Below are 17,745 nucleotides of genomic sequence, written 5' to 3'. Positions count from 1 at the left end.
TCTATATATTTGCTGGCCTATGTATTTGCTGGTCTATTACGCAGACTTAAACCATTCAAGGACTGGTACTACCTACTGATGGAGGCTCACTGCTGTTTAGCACTGAGGCAATTTTTTTTTCAATGTTTGTAGTGTGTGTGTGTGTGTGTGTGTGTGTGTGTGTGTGTGACATAGAGAGAGAGAGAGAGCGCGTGCGAGCTCACCCACAAGCATGTGCATGAGCAGGGCACGAGTGGCAAAGAGAGAGGCAGAAAAAAATCCCAAGCAGGCTTCACACTGTGTCAGTGCAAAGTCTGACTCTGGGCTCGATCTCACAGCTGTGAGATCATGACCAGAGCAGAAATGGAGTTGAACACTTAACTGACTGAGCCACCCAGGTACCCCTGGGGCAATCATGTTTTAAAACTATTATTTTTATTCTTGAGTTAAGGCAAACAACAAACTGGGTTCATGTCTTTCTGGGAGCACAAGAGCACCAGGTTTAGTGAAAATAGCTGAAAAGCTCCACCATTCTTTCTCTACCCCCACCGTCTCATAAATTACTCATTTGGAAGAGGGTGGCTGTACATACAACTAAGGAGGTCTCTAAGCATTACATCTTTTGAGAAGGTAGACATAAAGATTAGGGAAAAAGTTACTTTTTTTTGAGTTACACATTATTTTAATAAAAGTTCTTCTCTGGAGTGTCTGGTGTCTGTCAGTTAAGCATGTGACTCTTGGTTTCGGCTCAGGTTATGATCTCACAGTTCTTAAGTTCGAGCCCTGCATCAGGCTCCGTGATGATAGTGCAGAATCTGCTTGGGATATTCTCTCCCTCTCTCTCTTCCCTTCCCTACTCACATGCATGTGCGATCTCTCTAAATAAATAAACAAAGAAAAAAAAATCCCTTTCTTTTCCTTCTACATCCAGATTTGCCTGCCCAAGGATTATTCTCCTAGCAACAGAATACATCTAAAATAACTTTATTTAGGTTAGTAACCTCTTAGCATACTGTTCTAACGTGGCTCTTCAAGATTTTTTTTTTAAAGTTTATTTATTTTTGAAAGAGAGAGAGAAAGAGCATGAGTGGGGGGGTGGAGCAGGGAGAGGAAGACACAGAATCTGAAGCAGGCTCCAGGCTCTGAGCTGTCAGCAGAGAACCCAACACAGGACTCGAACTCACGAACTGCGAAATCATGACCTGAACCGAAGTCAGCACTCAGCCGACTGAGCCATCCAGGTGCCTCAAGATTTCTAAGAACTACACAGATTTGGAAAGTATCTGGACCATGACCAGTTCAAATCAATACAAAACATATATATATGTATATGTAAATACATAACTCTTTGAAAAGACAAAGTGTGAATAGGATCATTAAAATTCTTATTAAATAAAATTCATAATTAATTCAAATATTTATAGCAGGCCTACTATGTGCTAGATACTGTGAATACATGAGGAAAAATTATTCTCACTCTCAAAAGTTCAGTCTAGTGAGAGGCAATTCAAGAGGAACTAAATAAATAGAGCCCCTCTAACCTAGAGTGAGAAGGTGCTGAAATCCTTAAAAAGGAACATGAAAACATATGAGATGTGGGGGAAAATGAGACCATGTAGATGGTCCCCTTCCTCTTTTTGCTGATATTCTCACTTGTTAATTTACTATATAGAGTTAAAGCATTTGCTTGATCTCCTCCAGACAGGCAGTCACTTCAAGAACTTAACATGTGCTGAATGAATGAACTAGACCAAAACTACATCCAAATTTGTTTACAATCTGTACACTCTCTCCAGAGAAAAATAAAGCAAGCTATGTATGAGTTAACCAAAGTAAAAGAGAAGTAAAAACACAGGTCTGATATATGTGGTGAAAAGGAAAATAACCAAAACTATTAAATAGCCCCAGACACTACACAAATCAGCAAAGTGAATTACAAAACGGGGACAGCACAAACAGAGAAATAGATGAAACAGCCTGGAAGTAGAAGACAAAATTAATCCTGACCAATAACCTTTCCACACAGATCAATCGTTTGAGATTTTTATCTGAGGATTTCTCACATACTTCCCACCCACAACCCTGAAATAAAGTAAAAATGAGCACAAATATAGAGTCTGGTGATGTAACTAAAAGGTTCATCCAAAGCCGTGGGCACAGAGACAATAGACCTACACTCCACATTATGATGCTAATAGATTCAGTTATGTCTAACTATGCCATCTTACGTCCGTCCACCTTCCTTAAATGTCAGGTCACTCTAGTAAAGAAAATTCTCAACGTTTACTCAGATGAATACTTGCAACCTTAGTTCAGCTATAAAAACAGGATGAATATATAAACCTCGACAAGTACAGAAACAGAAACTACCTTCTAGAATCACAGAAAGGAACAACAGCCATCGTTTAATTCCAACTTTCATATTTTACAGATGAGGCCCTGGGGCCCACATGGCCAGTTTATGGCAAAATTTATTTAACTATAGACTCTAAAGGCTACCCAGTCTCTCAGAGATAAATCTTACTGAAAATTATAGAAATCAGCTTAAAACTGAACTCATGAAATGAACTAATTTAAGGTTTAGCATGGTTTCAAAATGTGAAACATATGATGCCAAAAAGTTTACAAACTAGCAAGAAGTGGAGTAAGGAGAGTATGTGAAGAGATACAATTCTCATTTAAAAATCCAGTTAGTAATTTCATATTGAGATTGCAAGTATGTCCCAACTTCACTTTATAAATATATACAATGTATAACGTATATATTATATGGTCTTGTATTGTTACTTCTAAATAAGTCCCATTTATTCGTATGGACCATGTTCTTCGAAGACAGAAACAAGTTTACTTTGATTCCTACTGTCCTTAGATTTTTATTAAGTTCTGGTTACACAAAAACTGAGAACGGATTTTTTAAAAATCTGAGCCAAGTCACCAGGGCTGCTTCCTATTTAAAGGAACTGAAGTATTAACAATAGTACCTGTAATCAAGGCCAAACAGGATCCCCAAAGGCTTGCAATTCTAAAGTAACAAATCGATTGTGTAGAAGTTGCATACACTTAAATTTTCAAAGTGTGCCGCATAAGAGAAGGCAATTCATATGATGCCAGCAATGACATACACTGAAGTGTTCATTTCTATCTATGGTGAATTAGCATACCCAACTTTCGTGGCACAAAGAAAAAGCTATGTCTCTCACAAGTCCTACGCACGGTAACAAAAACTTTTATTTTCTCTGGCGCTCGATAATTTGGAAAATTCCTGGTTCAAAACCAACCTCTCTCATTCTTCAGCCCTGAAAGGAAGAACTTCCATCCCCTGAGAACAAAACGCAGCCTGTCCAGAAACCCGCAGCGGCAGAAGGACGCGAAAGGACCCTTCCGAACGGGTTCCGCGTTCTCCTGGGTGACATCATTTCACCTGCGCCTCGGCAAAACGGGAGGGAGCGAGGGAGCGAGAGAGGCCATCTGCCAGCCGGCGGCGGGCCGGCGCTCCCGTTGGCTGCACCCACACCTTCTCGCCGCCGCCGCGGGAACAAAGAGCGCTGGGCGGCACGACCGCGCCCGCCAAGCACCGGGCAACCACACCTCCTCCTGGCTGCCGGGAGCGGCCCCGCAGGCTCCCTACGGCCTGCGGCTCGAGCCCGGCCCGCCCTCACGCGGGAACCAACGGGCGGGCGGCCAGTACCTGCGAGGGGAGGCTCCGCCCTGCGGGGCTGCTCCCGCGGCTCCGCGCTGGGCCGCCGCCTCCTATTGTGACCGCTCGCCCAGCCAGCGGCCACCTCGCCAGCTCCGCCGTCCCCGGGCCTCCTCACCCCCGGAACCCGGGATCCGACCGAGGCGCTGTCACGGCGCTTCCTTCCTCCCGGCACCATCACACGCGCCGCGCCAGGAAACAGCTGCACGCTCAGAGCTGACAAGAGTCGGCTAACGCCTCGGGGGCTCCATCCTCTCGGCCCCGGGGCCCTAACTGCCGGGGCCGCGGCACCGTCCCGCCCGCCGCACCCCGCCTCGGTGCTCACGAACACGGCGTGCCGCGCGCCGGCGCACTACCCTCCGCTGCGCGCGCAGGCGACGCCCCTCACCGCCAGGCCGCAGGATGCGCGAGCACGCGGCACTCCCACTTCTCCGGCTTGGATCACCGCCCTCCTCTCCACCCAGCCGCCTTACAGAAACGAACCTAGCGAGCCTAAAGCGCGAAACCGCCAGTCGCTCCGCCCCTTGCCCCTAGGCTCGGCTCCGCGCGCCGAGCCCCCTTTGTTTCCACCCCGAGGGGGAGGGGGCGGGGCGGCACTGCGCGCGTCCGGGCGCGCCACTGGGACTAGTTCCGGCAACAGAGCCCGTGGCACAGCGCCGCTACGCAGCCCCGCCCAGCCCGCCCCTCTAGCCGCGCGCTCAGCAAGGCCCCAGCCACCGAACCGATTCTGGGGCCGGCCCCGTCTCCCAATTTGTATACATCTTCTCACCCTACAGTATGGCTGCTGGTCCGTGCCTCCTCCCTCCTCCAGAACTGAGCAATCAAACAGTAACTAACCTCACTCAATTCGTAACATGTTTTCGTGTGACCTGAGAAGTGGAATTTTTATTGATGTAAAAGGAGGTGATTAGACGAAGGTATCTCACAAAGAAGCAAGCAGGTTGGAACCTTTAAATCTGACGGTTATTCAAAGGGTGCTAAGGATGGTAAATGAGAGAGGTACAAAGACCACAGCCGGTATGGTGCTTGTCCTGATCACCTTCAAGATCTAAAAGGGAAGACAGATACTTCATGAAAGTACAATAAATCCAAGAAAAAGGCAGTTAAGTAGTATTGGGAGGTAAGGAGGGCTGTCAAGGGGACATTATGCAAGAAGTAGGCTTCAAGCAGCTGGGAATGAGACGATGTCTTCAAGCATCGTGATCACATTTCAGGGTAGTCCAATCACCAAAATAATAATAATAATAATAATAATCCAGGTTCTAGTTCTTCTCGCATTACCTTACACCAGCTCCTTCCTGCTTTGGGCCTCAGCTGCCTCCAGTAGAAAATTAAGGAATTAGACTAAAATGATGTTCCAGGATTCTCTGAACTTCCACATATGATTAACACTATATGGCAATTATCTGTGTACCTTTGTCTCCCATGTCTGACTGAGCACTGGCTCTGTAACCCCTGTGGTCCAAACCTACAGCCTGAAACACAACAGCAAGTGCTTAGCAACTGTGAATCAAAGTTCCAGCAATAAATTACAGGCGTTTACAATTTCTGGACAAAGAGAAGCTAGAATGCTACAACAGGCTCCAATAAACAAATCCCCTCCCCCAGAGCCATACCCTCATTATGCAGTCCTGTTATCTAGCTGCGCCTTCCTAACACTCTCAGTCTTCCAAAGCAGGCAGTTTGGAGATGATTAAATCCAAACCATAAAGTTGTTTGGGGTTTTTTGTTATTTTTTTCTTCATTTCATAACAGAGTCATAAATCCCATCCACACCTTTAGATGCATCCAATGTAATCTGTTCCTAACTTGCGGAGTCGCTCACAACTCCCAATCTACTGCTGTAGACTCATCTAGCATTACCTCAGCAGAGCCTCAGCCGCACAAGCTTCCTTACATAACCCAGACCACTCCTGAAACCACTTTTCTTGTAAACTTGGATACTGGCTATGTGATGATAGGAGGAAAGAAAGAAAATGGGAAAGTGAAGTGAAATTACCATTTGAGAGCTCTCTGATCTTAAGAGCCAGATTCCTCAAGTGCTGAATTTTCAGCAGCTGAAAATCTATTACAGTCCTCCAGGGTTCCCACTCTTTAAGCCCATGTGAATCCCCCTGGACCTCAGTCAATCCTTTGTGAGGCAAACTCCACAAGAAACTTTCTCATATGGTTTGGATCTTAGCTACCTGGGCTCCTAGGGCTTAACCCAAGAAATATGCCTTGATGTAAACAATAATCCCACAACTCAAGGTTAGGTAGTTTGAAATTTGTACTGTAATTTCTTCTCTAATTTTCCTCACCAGAAAATCTAGTATCTTTCTAATAAACACCCAATCAGTAGGATAGGCTTTAACCTGGCCACTTTTGACCTCCTAATGTGGCAGGTGGTAAATTATAAGAGAGCAACTGCTAAACCCCAGTCTACCTAAAATTTTATTTGGTGTCTGTTCAACAAGGTACAAGGCCCTGTTGGAGGGGTGTCCAATGACAACTTTCTGTGATAGAAATGGTCAATATCTGCACCATCCAAAAGAAGGCCACATGTGGCTACCAAACACTCTAAATGAGGCTAGTGTATCTAATGAATTGACTGGAATCAGTTTAAATAGCCACATGTGGCTAGGGATAGCACAGCACTTGTAGGCAAAGTAATTGATTGTGGCAAGAACTTTTTGAGACTTCTAACTCCAAGACTGCTCTTTAAAATCAATTTTTACAACAAGAAAAAAACTAAATGACTGCTAAAAACTTCTTCCTGAGGTATCCAAGTAATTTAAGTCCCCTCACGTTTAAAATAAAACTATACTGAGGCTCAGTTGGTTAAGTGTCCGACTTCAGCTTGGGTCATGATCTCACGGTTCATGGGTTCGAGGCCCCAGTCGGGCTCTGTGCTGACAGCTCAGAACCTGGAGCCTGCTTTGGATTCTGTGTCTCCCTCTCTCTCTCTGCCCCTCCCCTGCTCATGCTGTCTCTGTCTCTCAAAAATAAACATTGAAAAAACAGGGGCGCCTGGGTGGCTTAGTCGGTTAAGCGTCCGACTTTCGCTTATGTCATGATCTTGCGGTTCGTGGGTTCGAGCCCCGCGTCGGGCTCTGTGCTGACTGCCAGCTCGGAGCCTGGAGCCTGTTTCAGTCTGTGACTCCCTCTCTCTCTGACCCTCCCCTGCTCACGCTGTCTCTCTCTCTCTCCTAGAAATAAATAAAAATATTTAAGAATATATTTAAAAAAAGAAAAATAAATTTTTATCAATAATGCTTTACATTTCTGTACAAGTCTTACATATTTTTGTTCTTTGGTTTATTCCAGGTTTTATATATAATTACTAATTCTAAAAATATATTATATAATTACATAGCTATAATATATAATTAAATATAATTAATAGTTCTAATAGTTTAGCATTATCTTTCTGAGTTTTCTATATATATAATCCTGTTGGCAGAAAATAATGACCATTCAATTTCTTTTTTTCCAATACAGTTTTCCTTTTGTCTCGTCTTACTGCACTGGCTAGGACCTCTAGTACAGTGCTAAATAGAAACAATGAGAACAGGGGCGCCTGGGTGCCTCAGTCAGTTAAGTGTCTTACTTCAGCCCAGGTCATCATCTTGTGGTTCACGAGTTCGAGCCCCGTGTCAGGCTCTGTGGTGATAGCTCAGAGCATGGAGCCTTCTTTGGATTCTGTGTCTCCCTCTCTCTCTGCCCCTCCCCTGTTCTCTCGCTCTCTCTCAACAAAACAAAACAAAATAAAACAAAACAATGAGAACAGGCATTTTTTCTTATTCCCAAACTGGGAAACTTCCAACATTTCACCACTAAGTATGATGTTTGTAGTAGGTTTTTTGCGGATCCCTTTAGCAATTGAAAAAGTCCGCTTTTATTTCTAAGTTGCTAAAAGTTTATCATAAAGGGATGTTTAATTTTATCAAAATTTCCTGCATCTATGAGGTAATCATATAATTTTTCTGTTCATATGTGAATTACATTGGGGTACCTGGGTGGCTCAGTCGGTTAAGCATCCGACTTAGGCTCAGGATGTGATCTTGCAATTTGTTAAGATTGAGCCCCACATCAGGCTCTGTGCTGACAGCTCAGAGCCTGGAGCGTGCTTCAAGATTCTGTGTCTCCCTTTCTCTCTGCCCCTCCCCTGATCACACTTTCTCTCTAAAAATAAACAAACATTAAAAAAATTTTTTTAATGTGAATTACAGTCACTGAATTTGTTTTGTTGTTGTTGTAAAGATACTTTTTTTTAAGCTTATTTACTTTGAAAGAGAGAGAGCTGGGGAGGGGCAGAGAGAGAGAGAGAGAGAGCAAGCAAGCAAGAGAATCCTAAAAGATTCCACACTGCCAGTATGGAGATGCAGGGCTCGAACTCATGAACCCCGGGATTGTGACCTGAGTCAAAATCTAGAGTCGGACACAACCCTACTGAGTCACCCAGGCTCCCTGACACTGACTGGTTTGGGATGTTAAACCAATTTTGCATTCCTAATAAAATCCTGTCTTATTTATTACCGTTATATTATATACTGTTGGATTTGTTTTGCTAACATGCTGATTAGGATTTTTACATCTGTGTTTCATTTTGTTTTGTTCTGAAAGGGGGGGGGGGAGAGAGAGAGAGAGAGAGAGAGCAAGAGCAGGGGAAGGGCAGAGAGAGAATCCCAAGCAGGCTCCACAAGCAGTGCAGACAGTGCAGAGCTGGATCCCATGACTGTGAGATCAGGAACAGAGCCAAAATCAAGAGTCAGATGCTTAACACACTAAGCCACCAGGCACCCCAACATCTGTGTTCTTGAGTGAGATTTGCTGTTATTTTCGATTTTTGTAATGTCCTCATCAAGTTTTGTTACACAAATTATGCTACCCTTAGAAATTAATCAGGCAGGCTGGGTGCCTCATGGTTAAGTGTCTCACTTTTGCTCAGGTCATGATCTCCTGGTTGGTGACTTGAAGCACTGGGCTCTCTGCTATCAGCACAGAGTCCATTTCAGATCCTCTGTCTCCCTTTCTCTCTGCCCCTCCCCTGCTCATTCTCTCTGTCAATAAAATAAGATAAATGAAATGAAATAATAAAATAAAACAAAACAAAATAGAAATTAATCAGGGATGTGGCGCCCGGGTGGCTCAGTCAGTTAAGTGCCCAACTCTGTATCTCAGCTCAGATCATGATCTCACAGTTCACAGGATTGAGCCCTGAGTTGGGCTCTGTGCTGGCAGCACTGGAGCCTGCTTGAGGTTCTTTCTCTCCCTCTCTCTCTCTCTGCCCTTTCCTGCATGCGTGCACACACACTCTCGCTCGCTCGCTCTCAAAATAATAAACAAATAAATAAACAAACAGAAACATTTAAAAAAATGAATCCGGTAATGTTTTCTCTTTCTTTACTCTGTAGAATAGTTTCTGTAAGACTGAGGTTATATATTGATTCTTTAAATGTTTGGTAGAATTTGCTGGTTAGCCAACTGAACTTGGAACTAAATTAGAGTTTCGGTCTTCCTTATTTTTTTTAAACATTTGATTTTTAAGTAATCTCTACTCAATCTCACAACCCTCAGATCAAGAGTCCTGCTCCACCAACTGAGCCGGCCAGGTGCCCCTGTCTTTTACTTTATTATTTTTTTTTAAGTTCATTGATTTTGAGAGAGAGAGACACACACACAGAGGGAGAGACAGAATGTGGGGGGGGCAGGGAGGGAAGGAGAGGGAGAGAGAGAGAGGGAGAGAGAGAGAGAGGGAGAGAGAGAGGGAGAGAGAGAATGAATCTCAAGCAGGCTCTGTGCTTGATCTCACAAACCGTTGAGGTCATGGCCTTTACTGAAATCAAGAGTTGGACACTTAACCAACTGAGCCAACCAGGCTCCCCTTTCCTTATTTTTTTACAAAGGAGAAACAATTATAATTTTGGGATACATGTGAGGAAGCTCTCATACTGAAACTCACAAACTGCTTCTAGAAATCTAACTTCTAATCTTGTGACTATGAAGGGTTCTACTGCTGGAAATACACTTTCTAGCACACTGCATAAACAATAAACATTAAATTATACAAAAGTGATAAGCAGTCTGCTGAATAGTAAATACAAAATTTCATTTGGTTCTCAGTTTTGCACTTCTAAGACATTACAGACCATCTAAACATAATGATTATCTGAAGGACCTTTATGTGAGAGCTGACTCTGAGGCTATAGTCTTTCCTGTTCCTTTAACACACTTCTATCACAATACCTTACAGTATTTACTAAATGCCTGTTTGTACCATTAAACTGTAAGCCCCGTGAGAGCAGGTCCCATTTCTCTTTTGCTTGTTATCACTGATGTCCATATTTGGAGAATGTTGGCTAGCAGAGAATACACAAAAAAGGAAGGAGAGGCATCTCTTATTTTAAGGTGTTCAAACGCATGATTCAAGAGCTGCAAATTAAAAATCACTTGTCCAGATGCTGAAGAACCCACTCACATAGAGAAAAAATACTGGAGGGGGAAAAAATGCCATCCACTTTTGGGACCTGCCAAAGAAGGTGTCAGGCAGAGAATGGCCTTCCTGTTGGGAGTCCATGACCTTTATAATGAAAAGGCAGTTTCCCACTGTTAACACTGTCAGGAATAGGGTTGTGCTGTCATCACATCCACTGCCAAGTCTCCTGACTGCAACCTCACTCCGACCCCACCCACTACTGCTGAATCCGTGGCCTCTATTCTGTGCTCTAACATAGCATTTATCATTCTGCTCTGCAAATATGTACTCACTCAAGTCTTTTGCATATTAGACAGTGAACTCCTTGAGGCCAACGACTGAGTCTCACTGATTCAGGCAGGGCTTCTACCACAGGGCAAGCACTCTCAATAGTTCAATTAATGATACATGATATTGCGTAACAGTGGTAATTCCAATGTTTTTCTCAACAGGCAAATTCCCAGGGAGAAATGAGACACAAAACCAGAATGGATAATGAAAAGAGAAGAAGGAGACTCCACAAAATTTCAAAATTTCCTAAAGCTAGCTCTGCTCATCTTCCTCCGTAAAAGCTTCCCTTCTTCCACCAAAACCAGCTGAAAGGACCTAGTAAGATGAAACTACATACTGGAAAGGTGTATTGGCCGAGCACTATAAAGGCTACACATTATCTATAACCATGACAAGATGTGATCTAATGCAAAACATCAGCCTAAGCACTTTCACCCACAAATGTTAGCACCTGTTAAGAGTGGAAAGGTTATTTTTCAGCAGCTGCCAGCTATAGTCGCTAAAGACCAGAAAGGGGCAGCAAAGGCACACCCAAACCCAAATCTACTGAAAGCCTCCCATAACATACAACTTTAGGAAGAGTGGGCAGACTGCTGTTCCCACAGTACACGTGTGAGATGCCAGGCACTGAACCATGACAGTTTTTTAGGCAGTGAAGATGAGAAGGGGCTAAAGCAGAACCAGGTGAAAGGCCATGAGCCAGAAAGGAGTTCAAGATCAATGGGTAGAGAAACCGGAGTGCCTAAGCTAGTCAGAAAGTGGAAAAATAGAGCCACATCAAGTCAGAAATGGAGAGGCAAGGGTGCAAACAAGCACGCACTGCACATCATGGCATATTTAATCTCTGGAGCAGGATAAATGAGAAAGAGCTGACTCTCAGGCATGACGTGCCTTATAGCACACCCTTTGAAGCAGAGGTCTTAAAGTCACCTTTTTTCGTTTTGGTCTGGTAAATAGGGAGCATCCTGGGAGCAATTTTAATTGCTATGACTCTCATTCTAAATTGCTCCAGCAGCACAATCTCAGGGCAAATCATATGCCGATACTATACTTTTAAAATATCCGTTGGACAGGCAATGAAAAGAGTTAACCACATACAGATCTAGGTTGTTCAACAAAGCCTGTTAATTTCATTGTTAAGGATAAACCATCTCTTCTTTTTTCTCTTTCTTAACGTTTGATTATTTTGAGTGAGAGAGAGCGACAGAGTGCAACCACGAGCAGAACAGGGGCAGTGAAAGAGGGATTAAGAGGATCTCAAGCAGACTCTGTGCTATCAGTGTAAATCCTGACTCATGATTGATCACTAACAGTGAGATCACGACATGAGCCAAAATCAAGAGTTGGATGTTTAACCACCTGAGCCATCCAGGCGCCCAAGGGGTGAACTATCTCTTATTTATAACATTAAGTACTACATTTAGGTTTTTTCATTGTTTTGATATTATAAACATATAATGAATACTCTTGTACATATAGTTTGCACTGAATTTGAAAATATATCCTTAGGGACATCTGGGGTGGCTGAGTTGGTTGATCGTTCTTGATTTGGGCTCAGGTCATGATCACACAGTTTGTGAGTTTGAGCCCCACGTCGGACTCTGCGCTGACAGCTTGGAGCCTGCTTGGGACTCTCTGTCTCCCTCTCTCGCTGCCCCTCCTTCTCCCTTTTCTCTTAAAAATAAACTTAAAAAAAAAAAAAAGAAAATATATCTTTAGAGGTTAACTTCTATCGGTGCAATTGGTGTTTCAAAGGACCTTTTCCAAATTTTGACAAATGTTGCTAAATTGCCTCCTAAAAAGTTTTGTCCATTTTTACTCCACCCAACAGTAAATGAAAAAGTAGTTGGGGAGTCAGCTCTGAAGAGGAAGCAGCAGTGTTTAAGGGCATCCCCTGAGGAAAGACAGGCTAACCCTATCTTTGCAGTAGGCCAAGGACTAGGGAGAGAAGTCCTGAAGACAAAAACTTGGGCCAGGGTGTCCTGAGAAGTCATATTTCATACCTAACTTTAGACTCTCTTTGTTTTAATTCCCTGTTAAATCCCTAAGCCTTTATGGTCTTATTAAATGCAATAGCCTAGGAAGTGGACCCAAACTGGAGACAAACTGACATTAGTGAGAACAGCAGTACTTAGGAAAGCTGGTGACCAACAGGCCCTGAGTCAAAGGAGGTCAAGCAACCACCAGAAAAGATACCGAGGATATCCCAGAAACACCTGCAGCAGAAGGCCGGCTAGAAATGGTCAACTGCAGCTAAAAGGAACAGGGATCAAATCATTAACAATAAAAGGGGCGCCTGGGTAGCTCAGTCTGTTAGGCATCCGACTTCAGCTCAGGTCATGATCTCACAGTTCGTGGGTTTGAGCCTCACCTGGGGCTCTGCACTGACATTGCAGACCCTGCTTGAGATTCTCTCTCTCAGGCCCTCCCCCATTCTCTCTCTAAGCATTAAAAACAATTTTCTAGAAACTTAAAAGCTGGGAAATATTTTTAAGTATGAGAGATGATTAATGTTCCTATGCAAAGAGATGGCAAAATGGGACTATCCCAAAAGAAGAGAAAGTTAGACAAAAGACAAATTTTTTAAAAGCAGTGACGAAGTAGCAAATGAACATATGAAATCTCAGGAGTCATCACAAAAATATCCATTTAAACAATTAGAAACAATTTCTTACCAATCATTCAGAAAGCAACTGGCATTATGGATGCTATTCAATATGAAAAGGAAGTGAGATAGGCATTCTCATATGGAAACATAAACTGATGCATATGAATGTGTGAAAAAATATACAAAAAGGGACAAAGGCTGAAAAAAAGTTCATATCCTTTGATTCAATTCTACTCTAGGAATCTATGCTCAAGAAATACATCATTCAAAACTTATTACACAACTACAGTAATCAAAACACTGTGGTACTGGCATAAGGACAGATATATAGACCAACTGAACAGGATAGAGAGCCCAGGAGTAAACCCTTACATATATGGTTATATGACCCCAAAAGGGTCAAAGGGTTCCTAGACAATTCAATGGGTAAAGAACACTCTTCAACAACAGTGCTGGGAAAACTAGATATCCATATGCAAAACAATGAAGACAGACCCTTACCTTACCCTATATGCAAAAATTAACTCAAATGAGTCAAAGATCTGAACTTAAGAACTAAAACTATAGAACTTTTAGGAAAAAACATAGGGGAAAACCTTCATGAGACTGGACTGTAGTGATTTCTTGGCTGTTACACCAAAGGGCAGGCAACAAGAGAAAAATTAATTGGAATTCCTTCAAAGTAAGACTTTTTTTCTTTTTTTTTTACAAGTAGTTTATTGTCAAATTAGTTTCCACATAACACCCAGTGTTCATCCCCACAAGACTTTCTGTGCAAAGGACACAACCAAGAGAGTAAAAAGGCAAGCTCCAGAATGGGATAAAATATTTCATCTGTCTGATACAAGGGGTTAATACCAAGACTACATAAAGAACTCCTACAACCAAAAAAAAAAAAGCCCAAATCTGATTTAAAAAATGGGAAAAGGTCTTGAACAGACATTTCTCCAAAGAAGATAAACAAATGGCCAACAAGCACATGAAAAGATGCTCAATATCACTAGTCAGTAGGGCAATGCAAATCAAAACTACAATGAGATACCGCCTCACATCCAATAGGATGGCTACTATTAAAAACAATAACAGAAAATAACAAGAGTTGGCAAGGATGTGGAATGTAAAATGGTGTAGCCACTTTGGAAAACAGTATATCGGTTCCTCAAAACTCTAAAAATATAAACAATCCAGTAATTTCACTTCTGGGTGTATATCCAAAATAACTGAAAACAGAGTCTCTAAGACATATTGTACACCCATGTTTTTGTTTTTTTTTTAATTTTTTAAATGTTTTTATTTATTTTTGAGAGAGAGGCAGAGCACGAGCTGGGGAAGGGCAGAGAGAGAGGGAGACACAGAATCCGAAACAGGCTCCAGGCTCTGAACTGTTGAGCGCAGAGCACAATGCGGGGCTCGAACCCACAGACCGTGAGATCATGACCTGAGCTAAAATTGGACGCTTAACCGACTGAGCCACCCAGGCGACCCTTGTACACCCATGTTCTTAACAGCATTATTCACAATAGCCAAAATGAGGAAGCAACCCAAGTGTATCATCCGTGGATGAATGAACAGACAACAGAATGTGATTCAGCCTTTAAAAGAATGGAAATTTCAACATTCATGCTACAACATGAACATACTTTGACAACGTTACACTAAGTGAAATAAGGGACTCACAAAAAGACAAATATATTATGATCCCATTTATATGAGGTGCACAGAGCACTCAAATTCATAGAGACAGAAAGTAGAATGGTAGTTGCCAGGGGCTGGTGGGGGCGGGGAGAGATGAGGAGTTACTGTTTAATGGACACAGTTTTGCAAGATAAAACAGCCCTGGAGATTGGCTGTACAACAATGCAAAAAGTACATTCACACTCAACACTACTGTACACTTAGAAATGGTTACGAAGCTGGGGCACCTGGGTGGCTCTGACTTTGGCTCAGGTCATGATTTCATGGTACATGGGTTCGAGCCCTGTATCAGGTTTTGTGCTGACAGCTCAGAGCCTGGAGCCTGCTTCCTGGATTCTGTTTCCCTCTCTCTCTGTTCCTCCCCCACTTGTACTCTGTCTCTCTCTCTCAAAAATAAATACATTAAAAATATTTTTAATGATAAGAAGGTAAATTATATGTTTAGGAGTATTTTACCACAATTAGAAAAAAAAATCTCATCACAGCAACAAAAGGAATGTTTAAAAATATAAACCAGATTATACAGGCAGAATGAAATCTAAACTTTCCCTGGCTTACCAAGTTCATGATCTGCCCTGTGCCTACTTCTTTAACCTCATCTCTTTACCACTTCTACCCTCATCCACCTTGCTTGTACACATCAGTCTTCCTTCTGTTTACATGATCTTTCTAGCCTCAGGGTCTTTGCACTAGCCCTTCCCTCTCCATATGATGTTCTTCTTTCTCATGGCCCAAATTTTCACAACTTGTTCCTTCCTCTCATTCGGATCTTAGCTTAAGTGTCACTGTCTTAAAGGCCTTCCCTAACACCTAATCTACAGTAGCCAACTGCCCAATTACTTGTACAGTGCTTATGAGCATCTGATTATTTATTGGTTTACATGTACAATTCATTTTCTGCCCTTTCACAAGAAAATAAACACCAGAAGAACAAAGACCTTCCTTGTTAGCCTTTCCACCACTCTACCCTGGTGACTCAACAGTACCTGGCACATAGTAGTCACTTAATATTTGCTGTATGAATAAACATATAATAGTTTTTAAAAATCACCCAAGGCTCCAAAATTAAAGACAGGTTAAATAGATTACCATGTATCCTTATGATAGAACATTATGCAGCCATTTTAACTGATGTTTCATGTATATACAGTGTGCAGAAAAGATGACCATACATAGTAAGTTCTCCCACCCTTCATTCTCTTCTTCTTACGTTGACATTACTCCCTAGTGGTGACTTTGAGGCTCCCTCCTCTTGAATTCAGGCAGGCCTGTGACTATGCTGAAAAGTGATGCTTTGTGACTTCTGAAGTTAGGTCATAAAAGGCCATAGCATCTCCCTGGTCCTGTTGGGGAAGTCACTAGAAATCAAGGTGCCATGCTATGAGGAAGCCCACACTACAGTTAGGTGCTCAGGCCAAGGGGCCCAGTTGAAGTCCCAGCTGAAAACCAGTATCAGCCATCAGACATGTGAGTGAGGACTTCCAGATGACTCCAGCCCCAGCCACCATTTGACTGTAACCGGATGAGAAAATTCATGCAAGAACCACCTAGCTGAGCACAGGAAACCTCAGAACCAAGAAAGATACAAGTACTCTGCACCAAATGAATTTTAGGGTAATTAATTACAGAGTCATAGATAATCAGAGCAATTAGTTTTATTTTAACCGTGCAGACAATGCAAAGGGATGGAGTTTTTTTATGACATAGTTTGTTTCTGTATATTTCCCCAAATTTCCATAATGGACACATGTGACTATATAATGGAGTGCATGGTGAGACTTTTTTTTCCTTTTTTTTTTGAGAGAGAGAGAGAGCGTGCGAGCGAGCAGGTGAGGGACAGAGAAAGAGGGAGAGAGAATCCCAAGCAGACTCCAGATTGTCTACACACAGCCCAATGGAGGGCTCAGTCTCAAGAACTATGAGATCATGACCTGAGCCTAAATTAAGAGTTGGATGCTTGGGGTGCCTGGGTGGCTCAGTTGATTAAGTGTCTGACTTAGGCTCAGGTCATGATGTCACGGTCCATGAGTCTGAGCCCCAAACTGGGCTCTGTGCTGAGCCTGGAGCTGCTTTGGATTCTGTGTCTCCCTCTCTCTCTCTCTGCCCCTCCCCTGCTCATGATCTCTTTCTCTAACATCTAAAAAAAAAAAAGTTGGATGCTTAACCAAATGAGTCACCCAGGTGCCTCAAGATTTAAATTTTTTTAAGCACGGAAGCAAGAATAATAAAAGGGATCTTTAACTGACTTTTTTTTAATGAACCATAGAAGATTTAGGAATGGCTTATAAGCATATTAAAACAATGCTCAACATACTTAGTCATTAGAGAAATGCAAATTAAAACTGAGATGTCCCACCACAGCTGCTATAATTTAAAAGACAATCAAAAAGTGTGGTATGTAAACATGTATGTGAAGAAACTGGGTCCCTCATCCATTTGCAAAAACAGTTTAGTAATTTCTCAAAATGTTAAAAATACATGTGACCAACTAAACAAAAACATACTTACACAAAAATGTTCCTAGCAGTGTTATTCATAATAACCAAAATATGGAAACATACCCATCAACTGGTGAATGGATAAACAAAATGCATTAGATATGCACTGTGGAATATTACTCATCCATAAAAAGGAGTCGAATAGTGATTCACGCATCAAAATTGACAAACCTTGAGATAATCCTGCTGAGAGAAGCCACACACAAAGGCCACATATTATATGATTCTGTTTATATAAAATGTACAGAACAGGCAAATCCATACAGACAAAGATTAGTGGTTGCCAGGAGCTGGGGCAAGGGACAACGAAGAGTGACTGCTAATGGTTACAGGTTTTTGAGTGAGGAATGTGAAGATTTTTCTAAAATTAGACGGTGGAGATAATCGTACAACTCTGAATACACTAACAGCCACTATTTGCAATTATACAAATATAACTAATTTATCTTGTTAATACTAAATTCCAATTGTTACTTCTGGGTAGAGGGGTTAAAAGTAGTGCTACACATCTTTTTATAAT

The 17,745-nt window shown here is 42.3% G+C and overlaps 1 protein-coding gene across 8 annotated transcripts in view; it reads right to left on the bottom strand.

Annotated features, from left to right (window-relative positions):
* The window catches only part of RNF38 (ring finger protein 38), a 127,915-nt gene that overhangs the window by 38,995 nt on the left and 71,175 nt on the right, over positions 1-17,745 (bottom strand). For 2 of the 8 annotated variants that reach the window (XM_039234780.1, XM_039234782.1), the window contains exon 1: positions 15,817-15,994. The exons of 3 other annotated variants lie outside the window; for them this stretch is intronic. In XM_039234780.1, coding sequence (XP_039090711.1) covers positions 15,817-15,819 — 3 coding nt within the window. In that variant the 5' untranslated portion in view covers positions 15,820-15,994. Of the gene's footprint in view, positions 1-3,257; positions 3,523-3,667; positions 3,775-15,816; positions 15,995-17,745 lie in introns of those variants that run through there. 3 more of the 8 variants (XM_039234779.1, XM_039234781.1, XM_039234783.1) reach the window with 2 other exon arrangements.

Source organism: Hyaena hyaena, unplaced genomic scaffold (genome assembly GCF_003009895.1).
Source record: "Hyaena hyaena isolate Hyena2069 unplaced genomic scaffold, ASM300989v1 scaffold_93, whole genome shotgun sequence".
Classification (NCBI taxonomy): Eukaryota; Metazoa; Chordata; class Mammalia; order Carnivora; family Hyaenidae; genus Hyaena; species Hyaena hyaena.
The sequence above is the reverse complement of the archived record's forward strand: the minus strand, read 5'-3'. Positions and strand labels throughout refer to the sequence as shown.